This window comes from Apteryx rowi, unplaced genomic scaffold (genome assembly GCF_003343035.1).
Source record: "Apteryx rowi isolate R43461 unplaced genomic scaffold, aptRow1 scaffold_102, whole genome shotgun sequence".
NCBI classification, from domain to species: Eukaryota; Metazoa; Chordata; class Aves; order Apterygiformes; family Apterygidae; genus Apteryx; species Apteryx rowi.
Window position 1 is genome coordinate 1,709,192 of NW_020447220.1, and position 26,837 is coordinate 1,736,028.

General features: G+C 35.6%; 1 protein-coding gene across 1 annotated transcript in view; it reads right to left on the reverse strand.

Annotated features, from left to right (window-relative positions):
* LOC112965731 (protocadherin-11 X-linked-like) overlaps window positions 1-26,837 on the reverse strand; it is a 341,170-nt gene that overhangs the window by 308,004 nt on the left and 6,329 nt on the right. The window contains exon 2 of the mRNA XM_026065031.1: window positions 7,390-9,886. Coding sequence (XP_025920816.1) covers window positions 7,390-9,886 — 2,497 coding nt within the window. The remainder of the gene's footprint in view (window positions 1-7,389; window positions 9,887-26,837) is intronic.

The window sequence follows — 26,837 nt, forward strand, 5'->3', positions numbered from 1 at the left end:
TCTGTTGTTTTTTTTTTTAATGCAGGGAGTATAAAGAACTTCACATTCTCTTTTTAATGAATGAATAAAATTTATTGCTCCCTTTTAAAGTATTTATAGAAAATATTTCTAGTTGATTCARCTGAAATAAATACGGAAAAAATCTGGAACAAGAAGATGATTAGAAACCAAATGAGAAAGCAATAAATTTACCATAATTGCCAACCGTGAAGATTGATGGGTCAGGTTACTTTTTTCTTAGCAAAACTACATTATAGAACACTGTAGCACAATGTACTAAAGTCTCTTTGTCTTTCTTTTTTGAAAAATTCTTGCCCTTGATACCTTTCAGTAGGGCAGCTTGAACAGTTCGTCACTTCCAAACCCCTCTGGAGATCAGACGATAAAATTCTTCGGCAATCAGAGACAGGACAAAGGGCTTTCTCGTGCTATTTCCTTGTTTTCATGTTTGCTGGCTTAACATCATTGTGTACACGTACGACTTCAGTATATAACATCAGATGCGATGACGTTCAGAGCTGGCAAACAGAGAAACAGCATGAGAAAAGCCCTTTCCTGCATCATTTTCCCCATACATTGCAAAGTTTGCCTCCAAATTTCTACCATGTCAATCACACTGTGGTTTGAGAAGCACTAAAATATTGTGGTTCTAAGCAAGCAACCATTTTTGGTGTGTGCCTGTGTGTGTGTTTTCAGGTTTCTATACATACACAGAGAGCTGCACACATCTATACACACACAACAAAACTGTTAAAAAAATAAATATAAATTGTTTATATAAATGCCATATAAATCGTTTCTATGTACGTTATTCTAGTTTCCAACTATTTCTTTTTGCTGTATCAGATCAAACCCCCCAACTGCTCTAGCAGGAATATAGTTATCAGAAGACTACCATACCACCTAGAACATGTTCTACAGGGTTTAGCAGATTTGATTCAAGAGCGTAATTCCCAAAAGCATAGAGTCATTTTGCATCTTTAATCTATATTTAGCATGAATAGAGTTAGAGTCCTCAAAATTCACAGAAATTAATCCATTCAGATTAATTATTCCACAGGAAAGAAAAYGCTATCAACAGCACACTCGCCAAGACACTAGCTTCTTACTGGTCAGAAAATTGCTATCTACTGCAGATCAGCAAGTGCAAAACCTTCTGGGAGAAAATGGGTAATGGGTGTGAAAATTAAACTGAAAGTCAAATCAGACTTCATTGCTGACAATGGTTTACAGCAATAGGTCACTGAAAAAAGTTAGATTGTAAGCAGGTAAGTGTAAACTTTTCAGCTATCTTTCTGAGAAATCTAGGTGAAATGCACTTATGTTTAAGAATAGTCACTGTATTTATTTATCCTGCTGATACCGCAAGGCACGTTGCTTTTGCAGAGGGAGTTGCCATACCATTCCAGCTTACATGCCAATCACCAAATTGTTAATGCTGGAGCTTCATCTATCAATTAAAATATATACTCATTCAAAAAGTTTTCACTGGAAAAAAGCTGTTGTTTTTTTCTAAATTAGTTTTAATTTAAGTATTCATATTTAAAACCTTCCATTTTTTCCCCTCAAAAGAAACATGATTTTTTTTCCTTCCCTGTTGTGCTCTGTTTCTGTTTCCTACCATGGGACAAGGGGGACACTTTATCGATATCCTCCCCCATGCTTTTTTGGTGAAAAATATATATTGTAAAAATAATTTTGAAGAAGAGTTTTTTTCAAAGTGTTACACAAAGGGAAAACATTTTATTGACATGATTTGCTTCAGTGGAATTGCACATGTAAGTAACTGCTCACCAACCTAAGAGTCTCAGAATTTTCCTTATTCTTCAGTTAAATTTTTTTTCCCCAGATGTGAATTTCAGTTCTTTCTGAACTGACAAGTTCTGATAAACGGCAGCACATCAGAATTACCAGCAAAATTACCAGCCAGAAAATTAAGAGAAAAAAAGCAAGAATAATCAGGATTGTAGTAATCACTTCTGAAATGGCTTTTGGGAATGGTTTATACTAACACCTATTTATCTGATATTTAGAAGAAAATATTCCTTGAGAGTAATTTACTCCAGAACATGGGTACGTCACAGTGGTAGTTATGTCTACACTCTTTCATTTATCAGAAGCATCAGTATTGCCTATTGATAATTACAGGTACTAGATTAAACTCACTAGTCTCACTGTTATAATCTAAAACAACAAATCCTACACCTACAGATGTATGTACCACGTAAGTCTGCAGAGCTATTAGTTTCTGGAAAAGCACAGGATTATTTTAATTCATATTCTAAGCACACTGCTGTCATAGTGACTGAGAAGCTATAATGATGTTTCTGCACATTTCAGGTTGGAACCAGAAAACCAAATATACCATAACTGTAAGCAGGTCCAAGCAACCACCAGTAAGAGTAGGGCCCCCCAAAAGGCAATGTATTTTAAATAAGGTCTACTTTCCATTTAGATTTCTATAAGGAATATAATGTCTGCCTCCATTTAGTCTCCAACAAACAAGTGTCAGCAGAGACCATTGTGTCATTTAAAAATTTCCTTTCTATCCATAAGTGTGAATATGTCCACATATGACAGAATTCTGGCAACTAAAATCAACTAATGAAGATTTACATTAGTAAACAAGAGAAARTCAAGCTGCATACCTGTTCAATCCCTCAACACATTACTGAAGATATGTAGTAGCAGTGGAACTAAGTTAACATACGGACAGGAGTCCACTGGGAAGCAGGGAGAACCATCAAACAGCATGCAACTATAGAGCATGATTATAACTTCCAGTTGTATCAATGGTACAGAATTCAAATGTGGACTGAAACTGAACCCAGTCCCCTAGTGATGCTTCAATGAACAGTCATATTTCTTCACTAACAGGAAGTCCGATAACATTTGTTCAATTTCCAAATTCAAAGTTTAAAATGACAATACAAAAGGTCGCAGGACCCTTCCTCAATCATTGATTCTTTTTTCAAGGAGATTTGTACTGCTCTTGAAATTTGTGTTACTCTATTTTCAAAAGAAAAGAATGTCTGAGATAACATTAATTAAAAGAAAAGGAAATTTTAATGAAGTTTTGTGGTAGAAATTTCTTTGAACCCCAGATGTCAAAGATCACAGTCTCCTATAATCATGCATGATTGAGTTGTTCAGCCTGATGTCTAGACAGACATCTGAACTAAAATGTTATTCAAAATATTTAAGCAAAGATTTCAGATTTTTAAAATGTGTTTACATACTACATGAAAAATAGACTACCTTTGTCCTTACTTTCTATCATGCCGATAAAAATGCAGAAAGAGTTAAAAGATTTGTGATAGTATGGAATAAGTCATATACAGTCTGATGTCACTGAGGTAAATGTCAAAGGCAATTGAGCTTTCATAAAGTTTGCAGACACAAACTTTAAATCTGCTGTATGCTTTTCTACCAAAGAAATACGTTCTTCTAAGAAACCCATCACTAATGAAATGTTGAAAGTCTGTGACACTGTAAGCTGACTCTGTAATAAAACACTGTAAGTTAGCTTGATTTTACAAGTCTCCAAATATCCTAATTTGAAAAACATTCAGGAACAAGAAGCCTGTTTGCAATTTATCGCTAGGTAAAGCTTCTTTAGTACAAGCACCTCAACTACCTCCCAAAAGAARACAGTCTATTCTGAGGGTTCCAATTCTCTGTCACTACTATTGATTAATTCCTGCTGTGTGACTTCAAAATAATACTGATAAATACCTCGCTCCCTTGCCCCGTCTCACGCACCAATTACACAGAGACACTTGATTTCTCTCTTCTTCTGTGCATTACATCAGAAACATACTTTTCCCTCTTCAACTTGCTTAGTATAGTTCATGACCCAGCGTATCCTCTGCTGCTTCAGGAGTCTTCAGTTCCTTCCTAACAAAAATCTCAGCTGTTGTTTTGCTGTATTTATTAGCACACACGGCCACGGAAGACATATTTTGGTTTTTAGCAGGAAAACCTTTCAAGTTCTTTTGCAGTTTTGCAAGTACAACTGTTGTACTGACTTTGTGATTTTACAGATCAATTCGATAAATTTAGCAGTTAAAAAAAGAAGTAATTTCCTTTTTTTAAAGACCTGAATCAATACTATTCTGATACACACAGAGTTTAGAGTCCCAAAGAAAAATGTATTTAAACCTTTAATTCACTATTGTTTCAAATATCTGAGTAGGAACTTAGTCTTTCATGGACAAAACTAATGCGAGGCCTACTAGTATCAACATCCACTAGAAATTGGAGAGAGACATCTTCATACTTAGTGTATTTTGTCTAGTCTCTCCCTTCAGAGAGATTTTGGCTTGTAAAGTGATGCATTATAGTAACTGTTAGTGACAAACAGTTTTTTCTCCACATTAGACATCATTACTTTCTTATTTTTATAAACCAGCACATTTGACTTTTTAACTGAACTTATTATTCTTCAATTCTCCTAACTGTCCTACAATTTTCTGAAAATTTCGAGAGTGCATGACACAGAGGCATCATTAATCACAAACATTCTGTTAGTCTCCGAGGTTGGAGGATGGCTAGACAGCATGACTTCTCAAGCACCGTAGCAGAACCTCATTTTTGTTTTGTTTAGATTCTTTAGTGGGTAACAGTGACAACTCTAAGAAAGACTGTCCTGAGTCACCTACTAATGACCTGGAAGGGAGACAAAACTGTACAGGCTACGACATAAAAAGAACAGGTTAGGAGTAAGACCAACTTTTTAAATGATCTATTAAGATTAAAGAGATACCCAGCGAAGGGCTACAAAGATGATTAGGGAACTGGAGCATCTCTCTTATGAGGAAAGGCTGAGAGAGCTGGGCCTGTTTAGCCTGGAGAAGAGAAGGCTGAGAGGAGATCTTATCAGTGTGTACAAGTATCTTAAGGGAGGGTGTCAAGAGGATGGAGCCAGACTCTTTTCAGTGGTGCCCAGCGACAGGACGTGAGGCAATAGGCACAAACTGAAACACAGACACTTCCATCTGAACACGAGAAAAAACTTCTTCACTGTGAGGGTGACAGAGCACTGGAACAGGTTGCCCAGAGAGGCTGTGGAGTCTCCTTCTCTGAAAATATTCAAAACACATCTGGACGCGATCCTGTGCAATGTGCTCTAGGTGACCCTGCTTGAGCAGGGGGGTTGGACCAGATGATCTCCAGAGGTCCCTTCCAACCTCAACCATTCTGTGATTCTGTGATACTTTCTTTGTCTATACATATCATGAGATATGACTCTTTGTGATCAAAGTCCAACACAAAGGATTTAACTCAAATGCTCTTTTTTGTCCCAATACCACATATACTAATGAAATTACCTATATTTTAGTCAAACAAGTAAAAGAAATATTAATTTGAATGTTTAGAGACAAACGTGGCTTTCAAACTAGTGTAAAAAGCCATTGTGAGAGAGTAGTTAATTTCCCCAACAATATGGCCACTTCCATAAACAAAATAAAACTTAAAAGAAGGATAACTGTAGATTTATCAAAATCAGTACGACAGCAAACATTAATCACTTTTGTATATTCAGAGCATCACAATAATATAATTTCAGGTAGAGCTCAATTAAGGTAAGCTAATTTCAGGTCATGAGTATTCAAAAAAAATAATATTACTGTGCTTTTCTAGACAGGAAACTCCTGTCATCAACCTTTAAGATACAAATAAAAGGAAACGCTCTATTTTCCAAACCAGTTCAGAAAAAATGAATTGTTTTCCATTCTGTTTTAAAAGCCTCTTCTGATGGAAGGTCTACGTTAGTAAAAATCTAGAGAGTCATGAGCTCACTTTGTTTGTTAGCAGGCATGACAAAGTGTTTTTGAGCATGCAATGGAAGAACATTTTTGGTTCTGAGGAACTATACTATACTATACTGAATCCTTTGGATTCAGTAGAAAAATAACTTAGATCAGGTCCACAGAGATTATGAAAACAGCACCACTCTCCTCAGAGTTAGATGAGTACAAAAAAATGAGTGAGAAGCTTTTCTAATGTATAATTTAAATTAACACATTCAAATACCTTCAGTAGAAAGTATTCAAATTTCAAAAAACATAAAATTTCCATCCCTATCATTAAGTTATAAATAAGAAGAAACCCTTTTTTTAAAAATTTTTCTGTTAATGCATCTCTGCAAGAGATTCAAGTTTTATAAAGCAGAGGCAACTGGACTACCACAGATTTGTGTTGTTAAGGGAAATAAAAATAATAAACAACCTATCCTGCAGTTTTCAATAATATGATCAACAGCATATTCTGCTATAGCTATACTGATAATATTAAAACAAAACAACCCCCCCCACACACACACACAAAAAAAATCCAAAGCCTCAGCTGGGGTAAAAACAGACTTATTCTTATGGAGGATTTGTTTCTGAGCAAGAATATGAAAACTATAGATGTCATTTCAATTTTGTCATTATCAATAATATAATAAGCTCTCCCAAAATATTTCTTTAATGTATCAGTTCCTTGACCAATTAAAACTTAATTATAAACCATTTTCACTGGAAACTTTGTGATACTCATGGAGAAAGGGAAGTAATCAGAGAAATAACAAAGCCTTATTACTAATGAAGCTTTCCAGAATATGTTAGGCTCAATTTCCAGCAACTTAAAGCCTTTCTGTAGTATCTTAAAGAAAAAAAGGTACTTTATCATATTTTATTTTTAATTTTAAGCTGAGGATCCTTTAGACATTTCCTATGCTGTACAACATTTCTCAGGAACTAAAACCTGGTTACCAGGCCTAGCAGCAAAAGTAGAAGCAATCATACTGATGCTTCTAACTTTTCCCTAGCTTCTTTTGTTGACTGTCAGTGTACCAGATTTAAATAGCCTAATATGTTTCCAGTCTGAAAATGGTACTGAAACCCCCAGAGAAAAATCCTTTCCTGCTTTTGAGAGACCTTGAAGCAAAGCTCTACTCAAAGGAAGGCGGCAGTTCCAGACTCCATTAATATTAAGAACCACTTATCAGATCCTGTAAAGCTTTATTGCTTTCCACCTGGCCTACATTACTTCAATTCCTGAGCATATAATACTACAGAGGACAGTACCATAACCCCTCTCTGCCTTACAAAACCGCAGTACTGTATACTACAGTAATGCAGGAAGTGCCATACTGCCATCTACAGTCAGGATACCCATCAATATAATAATGCACTACTTAATTCCCTTACGGTCAACAGTCACTTTGTTTTAATGTTCTCCCTTAACACTGATAGATCTCAAATTGTTTACATTTCAATGCCTCTTTCAAATGTGACATTTCAAACTTTTAATCCTTGTAGAGAAAGTTATTCTACAGTGCTTAAAGCTACAACTATGAGAAAGGAAAAGACAGACAGGAAGGAGAAAGAGAGCACCTTAAACTTTTCATTACCTGTCTGGTGTGTATGGGGCCTGGGGTCTTAAAGCCTCCTTGACAGCTGCATTCAGAAACACTGTAAGGGTCCGAGCTGCTTGATGAGCACTTGGAGAGCGAGTCACAGCCCACCACAAAGGTGTTATCTAAAGGCAGTTCCTGAATGACATGGTGCTTCTTAGGGGGTACAGGAGTCTCAGGTTTAATTTGAAAGGTAGGCTGTGGAGAAGCAGACTTGTAGTGCTTTGCTAAATCTGGGCTATCTGGCTTAAATGTGGTTGGTGTGGTGGCCCAGTTATATTTTCCCATAGTCTGTTCTTCTAGTTCTACGGGAATGTCTAAAGAGCCATTTATGTGCTCGTGGCCAGGATCATCAGGCTTGGATTCTTCAATTGTCACAAAGTTGAGGAGGAGACTTTTTGGAGAGCGCTTCTTCTTCTTCTTCTTCTTCTTGATCTGCCTATTCTCTTGGTTTGGAGAAACCCATTCACCACTCTGCTTGTTTTTTTGGACAACCTTGTGCCTGGGTGTCTGGCGGCACCGTACTAAAGCAGTAACAAAAATTACCAGGATAACTGTCATTGTGCCTGCAATAATTGCAATGATGATCTTGACATAATCATTCGTTTGTGGGGTTATCTCACCATCCCCAACATTCTGGCCAACTGGAGTTTCCATATTCCTGCGTACTAGCTCTTGAACATAGGAACTATTGGTGACCGTCTCATTCACAAATAAATGTACAAGAGCTATAGTATAGAGAGATTCTGGCTGTCCTAGGTCATTGACTTTTATCACCAGTCTATGCAAGCCATGATCTGATGTAATTACTTTCTCCTTCAAAGTAATATTGCCTGTTAATTGATCAATTGTAAACAAGCCCCTTGAGTTCCCACCTATGATGCTGTAACGGAGCTCTGCATTCATTCCTGTGTCATTATCAACTGCAAAGACTTTAGTAACTACAGACCCTGGACTGGCCGATGTTGGAACCAAATCATATGAATAATTAGATGAAGGAATAACAAAAACAGGCCTGTTGTCATTTACATCAACAACATTGATGGTCACTTTGGCAGTCGAAGAGCGCTGCACTCTTCCTCCATCCACAGCTTTCACCTGAAAAGTATATGACCCCTGCTGTTCCCTATCAAAGGTAATATTAGGTCTTATTACACCAGTAAGCGGATCAATAATAAAATTGTCTCTACCATTTAATATAGAGAGAGTTACTGCAGCATTCTCACCAGAGTCAGCATCTGTAACTGTGATAAGCCCCACTGTACCATACATGGGTAAGTTTTCTGGCACATAGAAATTATATTCGTTGTGTGTGAAAGCAGGGCTGTTGTCATTCTGGTCCAAGACTGACACTGTCACAGTAGCATTGGTCTGCAAAGGTGGCATCCCATTATCCTTAGCCAGTACAGTGAAGGAGTACCTGTCTTGCTTTTCCCGGTCCAGCTTTCTCACCGCTGTCAGAATGCCTGTACGGCGATCAAGGTTGAAAATAGGGGGTGCATCAGAACCCAGGATATAGCTGATCTCAGCATTGCGTCCACTGTCAGCATCCGTAGCGCTTATCTTGGTTAGCTGCGTACCAGGAGCATTGTTTTCAGGGATGGAAAGACCTATGATAGGCTGTGTAAAAACTGGGGCATTGTCATTTTCATCTTTAATTTTGATCAAGAGCATAGCAGACTGATTTAAGGGAGGCTTCCCTGAATCTGAAGCCACTATTTTAATGGCATATTCTCGTGTAGCTTCATAGTCAAGAAACGTGGCTGTCTCCAGAAGAAACTGGTTATCAAAAACTGGCTTTAATCTAAATGGAACATCATGATCTGTAAAACAAGTAACTTTTCCATTCAGATCAGCATCCTTGTCCATTACTGTTATCAGTGCAATTTTTGTATTAAGTGGAGCTTTCTCAGATAAAAGCACTGTTCCATTCACCGGATTGATGATGTATCTTGTGTCTATTGATGGGACATTGTCATTAATATCTGTGATATTAACAGTCACTGTTGCTTTTGATGGAGTTGAACTGCCATCACTTGCCAAAACAGTTAATTTGTGTACAGGAGATTCCTCTCTGTCTAGCGGTTCTCTTATGGTGATTAGGCCAGTAGCATTATCAATGGCAAACAGCCTTTTAGCCAAACTGGAGATCTGATTGCTGAAATAGAAGTGAATTTGTGCATTTGAGCCAAGGTCTGCATCAGTGGCATGGAGCTGAGAAACAGAAGTACCCACTGGAGCATTTTCTGGAATACTAACTTCGATGTCATTCTCCTTAAACACTGGGCGATTATCATTCACATCGGTCACAGTGACTTGCAGAATGGCAGTGCTGGATCTTGGAGGAGTTCCACCATCTTCAACTTTAATCTTCATCACATATGTATCCTTCTGCTCCCTATCCAGGATCTGTTGGACAATCAGTTGAGGCCACTTATCTCCCTCAGGTGTCTCAATTATATCAAGACCAAATACATTTTGACCCTACAAGACACAGAAAGAATGCACTTCAGTATGGCAAAATATTTACGTAGACAAACATCTCAGCAATGTTCTGAAATTCTCATGAAATGTATATACAGTATACAGAAATGCACACAGCTTGAAATCTTTAGCTGGATTCCCATTCTGCTGTTTCTTTAGATAAGCAGAGAGGAAGAATATTGCAATTATCCTCTCTTCTCTTCTCCCATCTCTCATCCTTCAGAGGAGGAAAGGATGTAAAGGCAATTTTTAAGCTGTATCTTCCATAAGGGCAGATCACTAAAACTGAATGTGCAGGATAAACAGAAAAAAACCCAAAGCTATTCAAACTCTATAAAGATGCTGAATAATTAGAATTTTGTTTATATTCCTTATGTCTGCCATACTTGCAATACTGAACAACTGCTGCTGGCCTGGTTCCTTTTATTGTGCTTGCCTCTAACCTTTACTAATGAGTAAAGGTCATAATAGTATGTGYGCTCTAAACTCATTTGGGACACTTAGGAACAAAGGGAAAGAAAATATTCCTAGTGTGCAAGGTTCCTTATTTCTTATTTTTTGCAAAAGATTTGCATTCACTGCATCTTGCTGCCCACCATTAAGTGAATGTATTTATAGGTACATATAGCCATATAAGGCTGTTCATCTTCATTGATATGTTTTGTCAGCATCAGAATTTCACTATACCTGAGTAATCATTTCTTTCATAGAAAAGAGCCATTCATCCATGTTTCAAAAATAGTTCACCAGTACTTGTGACACAGTGGCACAGGATTTGTGACAACATTAAACAACATCCTAAAGTGAACTAGCATGCATTTTGAAAGAGTAAAACAAATACAGTTTTGACGACTTCTATGCTCTCCATAAAGGCGAAATGCAAGTTACATCTTCACCATATTACAGTTCTAAAAGCATTCTCTCAATTTTAGGAGTGGTGATTAATTGGAGATAATCTGGCTAGTAGTTATTTGCAATAAATATCATAATTATTGCAAATGATGAATTATATATTATATGTTTTAACAGAGATTTCCAGAAAAGTGTAACAGAAGTGGCAGGGGGAGGGAGGYACAAAACAAAAAGAAAACCCAATAAACCATCCCTTCAGCTATCTTTTATTTCATTTGCACGCAAGTTCACAGATGTGCACTGATTATTCTGTCATTAGTTTTTCTTTCTCTCTCTCATCTCTTTTCAGCTTAAACTATCAAGAATGACAAAGAGGTATTTTTCATTATAGTGCATGAATTTGATACAAAACAACTTCACTTCTCCATCACTAGCAATAAGCTACTGGAGAAACCGAAAAGAATGCAAAGAGCTCTTCCAGATTAATTATTCATATTTTCGTTTTTTTTTTAAATGAAAACATGTTTTCCATGAATATTTCTTAGTATTCATTACAGACTTAGACATCTTTTAAACCACCAAAATAAAGAGAAAAATATAGTTCTTATTCAAGCAAAAGTATTTCACATGGTTTAAGGGATAAGATTAGGAGGTGTGACTTTAAGCTGCATTTTAACAAACACATATTCTAAGAACAGACAGTTCTCCCATTTTAAACACTCCCCAAATTATGAAACATTGCAGAAACAAAATTTTAAGACTACAACTATCTAATTCTCTCCTTCATGAACAAAGAAACTCTGGCAGAAACATGCATAAAAACCTTCAGGATGAAATTCCTGATGTTGAAGTATAAGGATATGTTGTCATTAAAATTTCAATGAAGCCAAAGTTTCTTTCATAAAGTCAGATTCTTATTCAGATTGAATAGTACCTCTGTCACCACACTATCCCAGTGATATCAAGGTTCTGTTCACATTAGGAAGGGTATCAAAAAACTGTTTGCAGTAGAAGTATAATATATAATTAACACATATGTAGTACCTTTTGCCATTAAAATGACTTAAAAAAAAAATCCACTGCATTATCTCCACCACTGTAGAGGGATGGGTGTGAGGGAAAAAAAAATATATATTTTTTAATCTTAAAAAAAAAAAAAAAGGCAGTTTAAGCAATGCAGCCTAACAATTTGAGCCAAAATGAGGTTCTGTCCATCTTAGAGGCAGAATTAGCYTAAATAGGCTCTGAGTTCTGATCACAAGACTCTTTCTCAGGGCAATAAGCCACTCTGTTACCTTATTCAATTTTCATAGCATCCTTTTGAGTGGATTCATGCACTATATTGCAGTCTTTGAAATAATGAAATTGATATTCTTATCGTGAACTCCCTGCTGCATATTTACCTGATCATTTGTAATGGATCCAAAGGTCCTTTTCGGAGTTGTTTTGGGCTGTCATGTAAATAAAAAATTAGAGAGTGTTTTTTTTAAATTGTAACATTTAGGTAGATTAATAAATACATAATCAATGAAACACAAACACTTAACACAAATTGGAAGAGCATCTAGTATTACAGACAGGACTGCATGTGGCAGGATGTGCCTGAAGTCTACACATAAGCTTGCCTCTAGACATGCACACTGCAGTATCACAAACAGTCTCACTGAACTGATGAAATACAGAGTACACTGATATTGTAACGAATGCTCTTTCGGGACAATTTTCATGTGGGCTTCACTGCCAAGAAGAACTGGAAAAAGATCAGTTTCTGGTTAATGCAGGTACCAGCAATATGGTCTGTTGTGCCCAAAACATCTTATGAATTTACATTTTCACCAATAAGCTGACAGAACACATTGATTTCTCAAAGAAATAGAGAACGCAGGAGGAAGGGAAAGAATAATGTGCTAAATAACTACACAGAACAGCTACTTGTGATACACAAGTACTCTGAAATTAAGACAATCACTATCTGCTATTTTTAAAACATTACAAATTACACAACTGTATATACAATTATACAGTTATTATATACAATATGATAATTATACAGTGTGACARACAAAGGGTAGATTTACGTTGTCCTCAATCTTCGTTCAAGAAGAGTACTCTTTAGAGAAAGGCACATGAGCAAAGGCAACTCATTGTTTTGTATCTGAGATCACGTCCTATACGTAATAGCAATACTTTTCTTCACATACTGTAAGTTAAAAAGACGCTTTCTAGCATGTGTAACTTCTCTAGCTCAACTGAATCTTGTACAAGAGTCAATGGCTAGACAATATGCATATGATAAACTTTTACTAGTGACTTAAGTTAATTTATTTCAATGAATACTGCAAGGAGCTGGAGTGCACACTTCATTGCTGCACCTCAGCAATCCTCTTAAAATCAGCTAGTTTCATTATTTGTAATAATCTGACCCTGCTGGAAATGCAAAACAAGCAGATTTAAAATGATTAAGTTCTAGAAGGTCTAATATAGCAATACTGGAAAATAAAATTGGGGGGTGAAGGTGGGAGGGGGAAATCGGGTTCCCATTACAAATTATTTATGATGGTTTCCTACCTGTAGTGTAAACCTTTTTTAACTAGTTCAGCAATATATTAAAAAGTAATTACTTAATAGTAAAACCTTTGGCAGAAACTAATGCAGCTGTTTGCTACCTCCTAGTAATTTCAGATGTAGCGAGATAGAAACCCTTTGCAGGTCTCCTGAAAAATTTAAAGGTAGGTCCTAGCCACTGTTTCTTTGCCTGTTTTTGTCAAAAGACGTATGGAACTGCTATACAACTACAGTGTTGTATTTGCAAAGAAAAGATTATAGCAGCAGAGTTTCAATTTCCAGTGCAGAATACTGTATAATAACTATACAATGGACAGCTTTTCTTAATAAAAGCTGAAAATTAAACTTGCATTTTTCTTTCAAACGTGACACTTTGAATGTGAAAATGTGAATTCCCAAAGCCAAGCTAAAGTCCTAAACACAAAATATTCTATATGACAGGCATTAATGGATGTAAGTTACTATAATAGGTGGATATTAGAACACTCAGAACCATAACTCCTTAAGTGTTGTAGCTCTAATAAAGGCCCCTTGTCTGCTATCACTTACACAGTGTGCAATTCACGTGTTCATGCATTCAAAAAGATTAGTCTGTTACACCGCTCTCCTATTTAAAGGATGCGAAGTCGCTACTCCCATCATTGTGCACAGCTTACAACTCAAGTTACTTGAAATGCATGCTATTAATATACATGATCACCTCAAAAGAGAAAATAAAATTTAGAAGATATGAAATTTTTACAATAAAAAACTTGACTGATGCAAAGTTTCTTACATATTTGAAACATTAACTGTTTGTCAAAAGAACTACAGATTTGAGAATGTGGGCCAAAATTCCCGCGAGCTTAGTTCATTCCGTGGTTTCAGTTTCCTTTGAAGCAAACCAAGCTTAAGTCTGAATAAGTTGAACTTCAGATCCATAGTAAAAGTAGGACTTGGAAGCTTCCAATCATACATGAACCTGAACTGAAGTTGTTTGTTGATTCAGAATCCTAATTAGCTTTACCTGTACATAAAAGCCGAGAACATCACTTAAACAAAATCTATATAATAATTAGCTATTTCTCAGCCTCTGATTGTAAAAAAGCCTCTATAATACACAGCACTGCCACAGCTTTCCCCTCCATATATATGATCAAACAAAGCCTTATTCTCGGGAAGCAGATCAAAAGCAAAATGCTACAGTAGGGATCAGTAAAGCATAAGAATAATAATGAACCATTTTATGCTGGAAGGGAGAAGAAAAGTAGAAAATATAGTATGGAAGGAATAAGTAGACAATCAGGACCATTAATAATGATTTTCTGAACAAAGAAAAGGCTAGAAAGTATACCTAAGCACAGAATTACTTTCTTGGAAATCTAAACTTAATGTTGCTACAAAATGACCGAAACAGTTCTAACAATTACATCTCTTGAGCCTCCTTAATCCTTTTGGATGAACTGTTCCTTTCTGTAAAGCATTGCATTCAACCTTGTCATATTCTGAACAGTGCCAGCTTTATTTTTTAAGATAGATAGGAATATTTTTGCTGTCATCCTCAATTAACAACTTCACATCTAATTCTCAGAGCATTTTTATTAGAACATGTTCACCTCCCTTAAAAATAAATAATTATAGACAGAAGATGGTACATTTTTCACAAATTTGCTTTTTTGCTGACCTTAATTTTTCTGAACAGTCTACACTTAAAGTGAGCCTCACCTCCATACCTAAAAAAAAATCTTAATACTTTAACATACAAACTTTAAAAAGGAGAGAACATGGATAGGTGGAAAGTACCCACACACATACTTAACTATTCTCTGCTGCGTACAGCACCCGGTTTCAAGAGAATCTCTTCCCATCTTACATGTTCAGTCTGCAAAATCCTGTTCACCTTTTTTTTTTTTTTTTGATGAGATTTAACTTCTTTTGAAACAGTTTTTTTTTTTTAAAGAAACAAAGCTTTAATTTTAATTAAAAAATTACATACCTCTACAGACTAGGATAGACTAGATAGGAGTAATGTTGTATCCACACTACTGTGTTACTGTGATGTAAAACTACCAAGATGATAGCTTAAAATAAGCTGGAAGCTGGAACTGGGCTGTCATTTGAATGGTCTTGCACAATTTGGTTCAATGTACAATTATATACTCCAGCAAAATATTTAACTGCCCCACAACGCTTGAAGGAATTTATCTTCACAACACTCCTGCTATATGAACAGTATTATCATTGTCTATAGACAGCAAATTGAAATATAGAGACATTTTACCAGTTGTCCAGGGTTTGTAGCTTGTCTGAAAGAGCCAGCCACTTCGATTCAATTATGACTCATGTCTTAAACTAAAATTAATAAATATAAGCCCTTCTTTTAGAGACACTTCTCAAAAGAAGAAAGGTTAACAGCTGTAGATAAGGGAACTAGGGAAGTAACCTCCCTTCCTAACCCTAACAGTTGTTTAGAGATATTCACACACACTCTGTTGAACAGGAAATGATTCAATACCCGAAACATGGATTAAGACATTAAATATGTTTGAGCTTTGCCCTAAATTACCATATTCCTACAACTTGATAATGCTCCAGACACCTGTCCTGTTCTCTTTGAGTCAAAATACAGACATATAATGAAGTAAAAATGTAGGATTTATGTCAGGTAAAAAATTAAATTTATTGCACAAGTGAATTTTGATAACAGCGTAATACAGGTGACAATTATAGATTTGCTCACTTTCCTAGTTAAGAACAGCAATAGGGACAGAACTAAATATATCTAAGGAAGGGAAAGAAATAAGTACATGTTTTAGTGATAACTTTCCAAAGCATTACTGTGCTTTCAGAGGTAACAGGTAACAGTTCTGAACTGCTCTTCAAAACAGCCACTAAATCACAAGCCCATTTTGCTTTTACAGCCATACAAGATACCTTAGGCTCCTAATCACACATTTTAGAGTTCTTAGATGAATGCTGATTGGGTGCTGTAGCAGTGTGAACCCTTCTGCTCGCTACCTGCTCTATATCCAGATCAGTACTTTCAGGCAGAAGGGGATTCAATCTGGCAGCTACTTGTATGCAAGAAAATACAAACTAGTGAGACCTCTGAAAATTCCTTTGACCTAAAGCAGAGACAGTCCAGGATTCTCAACTTTCATTAATTTCAGTGCAAACCAAGGGCTATGGACACATATGGATTTCACTTATGACAAATAAAAATAAATAAATAAATAAACAGATTCTGTTAAAGGTTTTCTGTTTAAAAGGAGTGCAAATGTTTATAAACCTATGTTCATTAACTTATTGGTATTATCTGATTCACTCTTATCCACACCAAACAAATACTTCAAGAAAAAAGATGGTTTCTTTAAACAGATGACAACTTTATTGAGCCAAATCCATATCCTAACTTTTAATACTGTAGTTTTACTAGAAAGTTATTTAGCAGAGTTATCTTATTTGATCTAAAGCCCTTCTAAACTTGTGTCAGCTATGAGCAAAACCCACTGTATCTTCCCTTTATGTTTACTTTCAGGAAAAATGTTGACAAAGGTTTTCATCTGAATGGCATGAATCTCACACACACACACACACACGCACACGCACACGTGCACACGCGCACACACCTCCCCCTCCGCCCTCTCTTCAGGGTTCTTAAGTCTCCAGAAACATACTGAAAATAGAAGAACAAAATAAAAAGTTCTCTAGATTTACATCACAAGGGCATTCTTTCTTCTACAGAAACCATACTTCAGCATCACTGTATCACTCTTACGAATTTTGCCATTAAAAATACAGTCTTAATGCAGAAAATTTACAATTCACACAGGCAAAAACATAATAGAATGAGTAATAATCTCATATAATAGAGTTCTTTCATTTTCAGTAGTAATTCTGTCAACATTCACAAATAACTTTCAGGGCCGTAGGCCTAGGGGCAAATACTGCTGAAATGAACACAACAGTAAGCCTTTCTCAGACCTTTATTCTTGCAGGGTTTTGTAAAACTCAAAGAAGAGAAAGTTTGTGTTAAGCATTTAACTACCCCAGAGGATCATTTCTGCTTTGAAAAAAATGCTTTTCCAAATAATAAAAACTTATCCTTTTTGCATTATTCTGAGAAAATAACGCTGAGCTACTATATTAAACTGTAAAAGTATGCGACATATGCAAGTGCAAGATGCCACTTCACTACATATTGGAAGATAACAAATAACACTGCATTTTCAGAGTAATAAATCTGGCACAGTCACTCAGAAGATGCACAGCGTGCCAGTAAGTACTAAAAATAGTACTAGAGATACTGTAGAGATTGGATTCTAAAACTGATTAAATAAAAGTCTGTTTACCATGTTGATCAGGGAATGCTAGGGACAGACCAAAAATTTATTTTCTGATGCTGGATTTATCAGGAAGCCAAGCTGCCTCCTTCCTCCTCCAGTATTTCTGACTCCTACTTATCTGAATCAGTAGAACAAAACCAGAAGAGATAAAAGGAAGAAACTCAAAGCCAATTCTGAAAAGAAATCTTATGCTATTTGAATGTATTGGAAGATTCATGAAATAAACAGTCATGACTTTCTATTTAGCAGTCACATTCCCAAAAGCTCCTTCCCTGTGCATTGTTTGGGTCCAAAAATCTTAAGATTAAAAGCACATTTGATATACAATTTTATAAGTGAACATATTCAATAATATATTCCTTTCTATAAACAAAAAACCCTCAATTCCAATTAGATTTCTAGTTCTGCCTACCAATGACTCACATAACTCAAGTGAGACAAAAAGCAAGCTCTCCCAGGACTGGATCCTCTCAAAGTTCTTTCTTGAGGTCAGTTCAATCAGTGTCCTAAAACGGATGCTCCCAATTTACACTATACATAGTGCAGTGATACAAAAGGTAAATGGTGCATGGTGCAAAAAAATTCCTTCATAATATGTATGCAAAAAACCTGACTCGCTGCTTTCCTTTCCTTAGTGGAAAATAGCAACACCTTTTGGGCAGCCAACATTATCACAACCACCAAACACCAATGAGGCCCTACTAATGAATTAGAACCAAGAACGTCCCCTAGATTTCTCATAACTACTCCACTAAGACAGTAACCTCAAGTTAAAGATATATCACAACTCCCATAGAACTGATCTTACTTTGATACACTTGCTAACAAAGACTGCATCTCTCAGCCACATCCAGGTTAGAAATAGGAAAATGATCATAAGAAGGTAGCCTCAGGGGATGATGACCTGATTCAATGAGAAGCTTAGGCTTCATATGCTAAAAAGAACATGATGTAAATAATTGAATCTACCAAACCAAAACCATTAAAAGGTCCAACTGAGCATTCAATATATTTGCCAAGAATTCTGGATGATGTTGACAGTTCATGGCTTAAATTATTTGTATTGTAATTTTTATGCGTATGAAACAACTATTGGACTACTACAGAGGTTAAAAATCCATAAAATTAATATAAATTCTAACAGAAAACTAGGTAGTCCATATACTACAAGAAACAGATTCATGTTCTGATATTTTATGAACAAAGCATCCTGGATATTTATCTTGAACAAATATTTCATTTCTGTGAAACAACAGATGGTGTGAAACTGATGCAAAGAAGAAAAGTTCTATCAATCATTCCTGGTCTGTTTTGAAGACCGACTTTGGAATTACGGTATTCACACTTGGTGCTGGCATTTTACACAAAAGTCAATTCACTAATGGAAAATACTTATGTATAATTCCAGAATACTATTTTTGAGATTACATGGGAAACAGAATGGGAAACAAAACAGAAAATACTATTCTGTTTATACCTTTAAATGTACTACAACAAATAGGTTGGAAAAGTCCCTAAGGGAAATGAGGATGAAAATTATATTGCTGGGGCTAAAAGTGAGGAAAAAAAGTAATCTCAAAGTGAAAAAGCCATATAATATCCCATTCTGAAAAGCACAGAGGAACATCCTGACTCAAAAGAAGAAGAAGAAGAAAAAAAGACAATTTGCTTGATAAGGCAAAGAGAAAAAAAAATTACAATAATTTGACTTTGGAACATCAGCAACAACCAAAGCAATAATACACACCACATTAATAGAGCCAGCAATTATAGCACAATGTGAGAAAAATGTATTTCAATACTGACAGCTGATGACTCAGAATTCATTCCTTCTACCAATGTTTCTTTTTGTTTCTTTAAAATTGTCTGAAATGCTCTTTGCTACATATCCCAGCTTCAAAAGCTCTATAGGACCTAAGTGTTCAAACCAATTATATTTTTAGACTAGGGAATATAAATTACTTTGTAATAAACCTTTCTTTCAGAAATAAAAATAACCATACTAATGCAGTCAAGTGCCACRATCCATAGTTGACACTGGATTTAAATCTGTTCTTTAATAGCTAAAAGAATGCAGTTTTGGACTTACCCTTCTCTTCTCCCCATGCTTTCTTTTCTTAAGGAAGAAAAATATTACATACTGTGTATTATGGGTAAAACAGCAAAGACTATTTGTCTATCAATAACATCCAATGTTAAAAAGCAGAAGTAAAAACAAAAGCATATTATTACTCTATAAGTGTCTTTATTATTTTAATTATATATTTTATGAAAAAAAAATCCAGGAAGAATGGAAATTCTACTGTTTTCAAAACATATTTTAAAAATTAAAAATCCTTCTCCCCTCAAAAAACAGAGGTCATGGAAAAGCAAGTTGGGACAAGAGAGAAATCTGGAAGTTTTGTGAATATTATCTTTCTCCTTTACTTCTGCTCTTTCTTTGCTGAAATTTTTCTTTGTTAGCAACTTTTTAATCATCTCATATGTATGTGTGAAAAGGCAAATACTCGTGAAATAACTTGGAATGTGGAATAATAATAATAATATGGAATAACTTTGAGATGTGAATGCAGCCTGCCAAAAACATCATTCTAGGTTTCTCATGATAGACATCCAAAATATAAATAAAAGTTGTATTACTGCTTCCATTAGAATAACTTTAGGAAATGGAAAATAATCCTCACACAAATATTCTGAAACTAGTTTTATGGTTTCAAAGAACTTCGACTCCCTAGCAATAAGCTTTTGCAGCAATACAGACCRATTAGTTAGTTTTTGTTTTAGAACCTGTGGTAACGATGGCGAGAAAAAATTAATGAAATTCAAATGTTTCATGAATGGATCATGGTAGTTGTTGACTTCTTTAGTAATAAGGTTCTTACTGAGTAACTAATGAGGTTAGCAGCAAATTTTTAAAGAAAGAAAACGACAGAATAATAACCACTGAATACACTGGTAATGACTACTACATCAGGACAAAAAAAGTCAATCTCACTAACATAACTGACTAATAAACGGTCCGAAATTCAGAAATCTATGTGAGGTCAGTCTTTAAAGATAAAATACCACCAAAGAGAAACAGCTTAATTCACAGATATTGACACTGAACATACAAAAGTAATGTAGTAGCACAATGGAGCAAACTCTGAGCGTATTTTGAAAAGGTGCTTGTTCTTTCCTCTGTGACATACAAACCATGAACAGTCTTTAAAGTATTGTAAGTTTTGAGACAGTAGTAAAGATTATGGCTGCAGTATAATTTGTCCTAAGTGCATTGTTAGCAAGCTGCCAGAATAAAATATGTCCCATTTATAAAACTGCTAAAAATACATATATATTGTCTAAGCCATAATGATTTCTTCTACTGGATCTGAGAAAAAGCTTCCAGAAGAAGCAATCTGTTAGAACTGTTCTCACCTACCAGTTTTGGGGAAAGACTACAGCTGGAAACCTGTAAGCCATATTTGACCTCTAAGTATTTGGGGAGGGCCTGATTTATACAAAAAGATAGGAGGGATGAATTTTCAAGCAGCACAGGAAAGTGAGAAAGACAGAAAGAAATCAGGTGTCCTTTTCATAGACAGAAATTAAGCTTTCAGGAAGAGGCTTACACCTCACTCCTTGGACAGCTGCAAGATCAAGACATGTTCAGCTAGCTACAGATCCATTTCACTGTTAGCTTTGGTAGCTTCAAAAAAAGGGAAGACAAACAGTTATTAGTGAAAGAGCTACAAATACTACACCTGGACCGTGTATTAAGCAGTTACCTGCTTAAGGAGCTACCAATAACTGCAATGGGAAAGACAGTTATTCATGAAATGGCAACTGATAACTGCATGGGGATTCTCAGACTTAACCTGTAAGTGAAAAACCCCAGTAACACATTGCAGCACAACATACTAAAGCTGTTACCAGTATCAAAAACTGTTAATAACTCATTGTGGTAAAATACCACAATCATAAATGAACAAACAACTACTACTCACTGAAATAACGCACAGGTTAGGTAACTATGAAGGCAAATGGAAACATGATGAAATCTGAGGCCTTTGAAACACTTGTAGATAGTTGTTTGAAAGTCATCAACAAGTCACAGAAACATCTTAATAGAGATCAGCTGAATTCCTCATTCCTATCTATGCTTGCACTTTTCATTACACTGTAAGGCATGAAATGGTCCTTAGCTCAATACATCAGCAAAGCATGATGTGGTTTTCTTTGTCTGCACCAGGATATCTTCATGGCAAATTTTGGCTTCACCTTTATATACGATTTGCAACACTGTTCTGATTTGGAAAAAAAAAAAAAAAAAAAGTAATTCTGTTTGATGGGTTAAACAGTCATCAGGATCTGCTTTTCTAAAAAAGAAAAACACTCCTCAAAAAGCACTGGTAAGTTTATTTCATTTCATATTGTGGAAGTATTGATTTTTCTAGAAAAAGAATTAACTTAGACTGTCATGAGGAAAGCTAATCATAGCAGGTAACATTTAAAATTTCAATTTATGTTTTACCTACCTATATGTTTAAATATATGCCCCAGGAAAAGTCTGAAATACACTGAGACGCAGGGCACATTTCTGCTATCCTAACTCAAGTTAGTATTTCAAGCAGTGAAATATCTACAAGCAAGAACTGCACATGCAATTGCAACAACAGCATACTCTATACTGATGTCCAGTTAACACCAGTTGTTTTCTGCTTGTATCGTGTAGAAAAGAAAAAACAGAAAGTCACATCAGATAAAAAGAATAGTTGCTTACCCTCTGAGACTGAGGAAAATTTCATGGCAAACATAACATAAGCAAAAATTAAAGACTCGGTGCAGCTTCTCCTGAAGTCAAATGAAGCCTTGATCAGGCAACTGGTAAACCTCAATTGTGGCTTCAATTCTAACTTTCAGAGAGATCTTCCCAGTGATACTGGTTTGTTTTTTTCCCGTCTAAATAGGTTATAAGATCTGGCTGTCCCAAATCAAAGAAAGCACATTTTAAAAACATCTATTCTCCAGGTAATCATCCCCAGCATCTAAACCTATATGTAATAGCCCCCCCCCCCAAAAAAAAAAGAGTTTTCACTTTACTTGCTTGTTTGAAACCTTTAAAGACCTTCAGAAAGTACAGTTAATGAGTGGGCTTACTTGAAAACACAAAGGACATGAAAAACACTATTTCTGCCACAGATTTTATATCTGTAATCAATTCAGATATTGCTGAAATTAGAAATTTTGGCAACCTAGTATTTATTTAAAAACAAACAAACAAACAAAAAACCACAAGCCAAGTTTGGAAAATGTCAGTTCAACATGAAACATGAATTTACTGATTTTGAACACGACAGCGGTTTTTTACACATTTTCCTCAGAAGTGTACTACACTGCTGTTCTAGGTTAAACACAAACATAAACATTCACCATTCAGATGAGAATAGTTCAACGTAACTGCGTAACAATAACCCATACTTCTTGTGATTTTAACACTGCATTTGCAATTTCAACGTCAATACTGTGCAAATGCAGTTCAAGACTTTTTAAACACTATCAATACATACACTTTTGCACATAGATGCAAACTAAACTATAATTTTATAGAGACACACAGTTTTTTCGTTACTGCTTTTATTGTGATTTATTGGAGAGAATATTAGAGATTTTGCAATTGGTGATGTCTTTCCACATAGATGAAACTGAAGTTTTTACTCAATGCATTCGGGGAAGGTGTCTCAAGAAGGCAGAGCTGATTTTTAACTGTGGCTTATGTATTTGGTTTCAAGTGGACTGTGTAAACAAATCCTTAGTCCGTTATGCTCAGAAAGCATCACCATATCTGTGTTAACTAACATACTGATCTGTCTGGACATCAGCAAAAGATAATATTCGTATAAGGTAGATGAACTGAAGATGTCCATTTGACAGATTTGTGCCTTCCAGCTTAAGTCTATCACCCTTTCCACACAGAGACATGCTAAGTCATACATCATTGCTTCGTGACAGCTAGTGTGAAAACCAGAGCGTTGAATGCAGAAAGATGCAACAACTTGTCCCTCATCCTAACTCACTGAACTTTCCGTGCCTGGAAGCAAGACTTTCTCCTCCAGTCTTCAGTCAACCCCCTAAAGGGACGTTAGGATAATGGAACCTGACAGTTTTACAGTAAGGATGCCATAAACCACCCTAAAGGACCCTTGTATCAACCAACAAGAAGCAAATACCTCGACTCTTGAGTCACTGAATGCAAACTACCACCAGTCAGTGGTAGAGTTTTTAATCTACTTAGAAGCACTAATTCACAGCTATGAGGACACAAATCAGATATATTTTCCCCTTTAAGAATAAAATTCTGTGAGTGTTTCAGAATTAATCTGTTCATAAATGATCCCTTATCTGTCCAGATCTCTCTAGACAAATTACTATCTGTATAAAGAATATTTTTATTCTATTTCAAAACCTCTTCAGAAGGATCATATTCTTTTTGATTTTTCAGTTAATAAGAAAAAGGGGTTAATTGGGAGAGGGTGGGGAAAAAAGCCCTAAAATGACAGATGTTGAACTATATCATAAACAAATTAAAATATTCTTATGATGCAAAGATGATGTGGAATGATTTTGAGGTGAATAAGGAAGCCATAACAAAGCATAGAGACAATTTTTTTTTTAATTTTCCAATGTTCCTGAAGTTAAGTAATTGAAAAACAATGAGAAGCAAATATATTTCACTAGGCTTGCAAGGATAATGACATACCTAAGGGACAAAGATTTTACCTACACCTATTTACAATTCCTCCCTCAGCCCATCTTCTAAGTTTTTCTGTGATTACTAATAGAAAATAATATTAAAATGAAAGTTATTTGGTGCTTTTATACATTTGCAGCAGAATTTTTCAAAAAAATAAGAAGTCACTTAGCATTCATAGGGCATCATCCTGCAAGTTTCTGTGTCTCATTTTATAGCTTATTTGAGTTGATGTGTTTTTATCCACCCAGACAAAACTACCTGATCCAGGCAAGAGAAATAGTGGTAGGTAGCCAATTATTTTCATATGAACTGAAAGCTGGGCAAACACTATTCCACTATTTGAATTATTTCTTTTTATTTCAACATAACTTTTATAACATAAGATAACAGGACTATTCTGTGCATCTTTGATATTAGGGTTTATTTAACATTAAGTATCTTTACAATATGCAATACTAATAGCTTTTTCCCCCCCCTTTCTTTTCTCTCAGGAACAACATAACTGGGGTTACCTAAATATATCCTGTCCTAAGTCACTGAACCCATCCCTTTTTTAAAGCATTTATCAAAAACTTGCAGTGCAGAGCTGACACCTAATTTATCAGCATTTGGATAAGCCCACTACAAGTTTCTTTTATGGGAAGGTATCAGGGTATGAAATATACCCAATAATTTATGTCAGTATACATGCAAAAATAAGACAAATATTTGGGGGTGGGCATGCAGGGAGGGGTTTTGCATAGAACAAGTTAAGAAATAAAATTAGTATCAGCTCTAACTCTATTTATTAAACAGAAGCTCGAGGAAAAGGAAAATCTTTAAGTTCTAAAAATATATTTACTTTTCAGTAACTGATTTCTAGAGTAAAGAGCATTTACTTACAAGGTTAAGTCTAAGATCACTGCATCCCAGAACTTATTACTTCACTGAAACCAACTGATCTCAGGCTTCCAAAAAACAAAAAGGCTCTTTCCCTAATCACAGCTTTACAGAGCTGACATCTGAAACTCTATCAAACAGTACAAAAAAACTCAATTGAATCATATATTTGAGAGAGTGTTATGAATTTGTGAATAGTTTTAGCATTTTGAAGCTCAATTTTTTCAAAGAATTGACTTGGCGGGGGGAGAAGCTGAAATTCCCTCTAGCCCAAGACTGCAACTTTCCAGTCTAGCCCAATTGCACCGCACATGACTACTTCATGAGTAAAATAAATTAAACAGAACCAAAAATCCTAAAGTACTTGGAAGGTCAGTGCACCAACAGCGAACAGAAACATGCAATGGCACTTTAGCTTCTACAAACGAATATAAAAGGGGATAGGACAGGTTTATATGAACAAGGTCTGTTTTGAAGTCCGCAAGCTCAGTAGATAGTATTCATGAATGTTCAAGGGACTCAGAATTTTTGTCAGTTCAGATGGCAATTAACCACATGTGTCTGTGGAAAAGGCAGGGAGAAGATACTTCCCAAGTGAAAAAAAAAGGAGGCTATGTTATAACATTAGGCAAATACATTAACCTTTTAGCACTGACAGGGAAAGATGTTTCAGTTCTGACCTATTCCCCACCACCATTGTGGATTTAGCAAAAAAACTGCTCAACATCATGCAAAAGACACACCTGTCTGTCCTAGAAAACCTCTCCCTACTGAAGGGCAGTTAAAAGATACCTCAGAAAGACAACATGTACAAATTCATATTTATTAAATTCCACATACTGGAAGGTGGCCTCAGAGCTTGGCTGAAGTGCACCTCCAGAGCAGCATCTCCTAAATCTACTTTAAAGTTCCTAAATCTCTTAGCTTCCCCATGTATGCTGGCATGAGGAACAGCTGAGAAGATGTACTGTTCTGCAAATATATTAAGTATAATTCATATGAGCCATTACAATGGAGGTGAAAGTTAACCTGTCCTGTAAAGTTAGGCTGGATAAATCCTTGGCTAATTCAATTAAGGTACTCAAATGCCCCCCTTCCCCCGGCTCCATGCAATCAAACACTCATAGTTTTATTCTAAACTACATCTCAGGGGGAGGGAGTAGTCAAATGTTTTTTTTAGTCACATGTTATTTTCACCTTGTACATAAGCACTGCCAAACCCAAGATTTGATTTTAACAAAACCAGTATTTCTCAGTTTTAGGTTCAAATGCCTAAGTACTATTACTACCAGGGCCATCAATATACAAGTATATAACTGATTTTTGTTTTAGTGTCAGTGAATCTTTTTTTTTTTTGGGGGGGGAGAGGGGGGAGATCACTGATGAATCAGATTTTACCTTATGACAAAAAACTAAAATTAAATAATCTATTGTGATTGCTGTATTAGCAAATCAAGAAAACTTCCTATCTCAAACACACACACTCCTGGATATATACAAGTCTGTAAAATGAAAATTCTAGGGATTTTGAATAGTTTTAACATTTCAGCCATACATCCTTTACACAATGAATTACTAAACAGAAAAGGTTGATAAT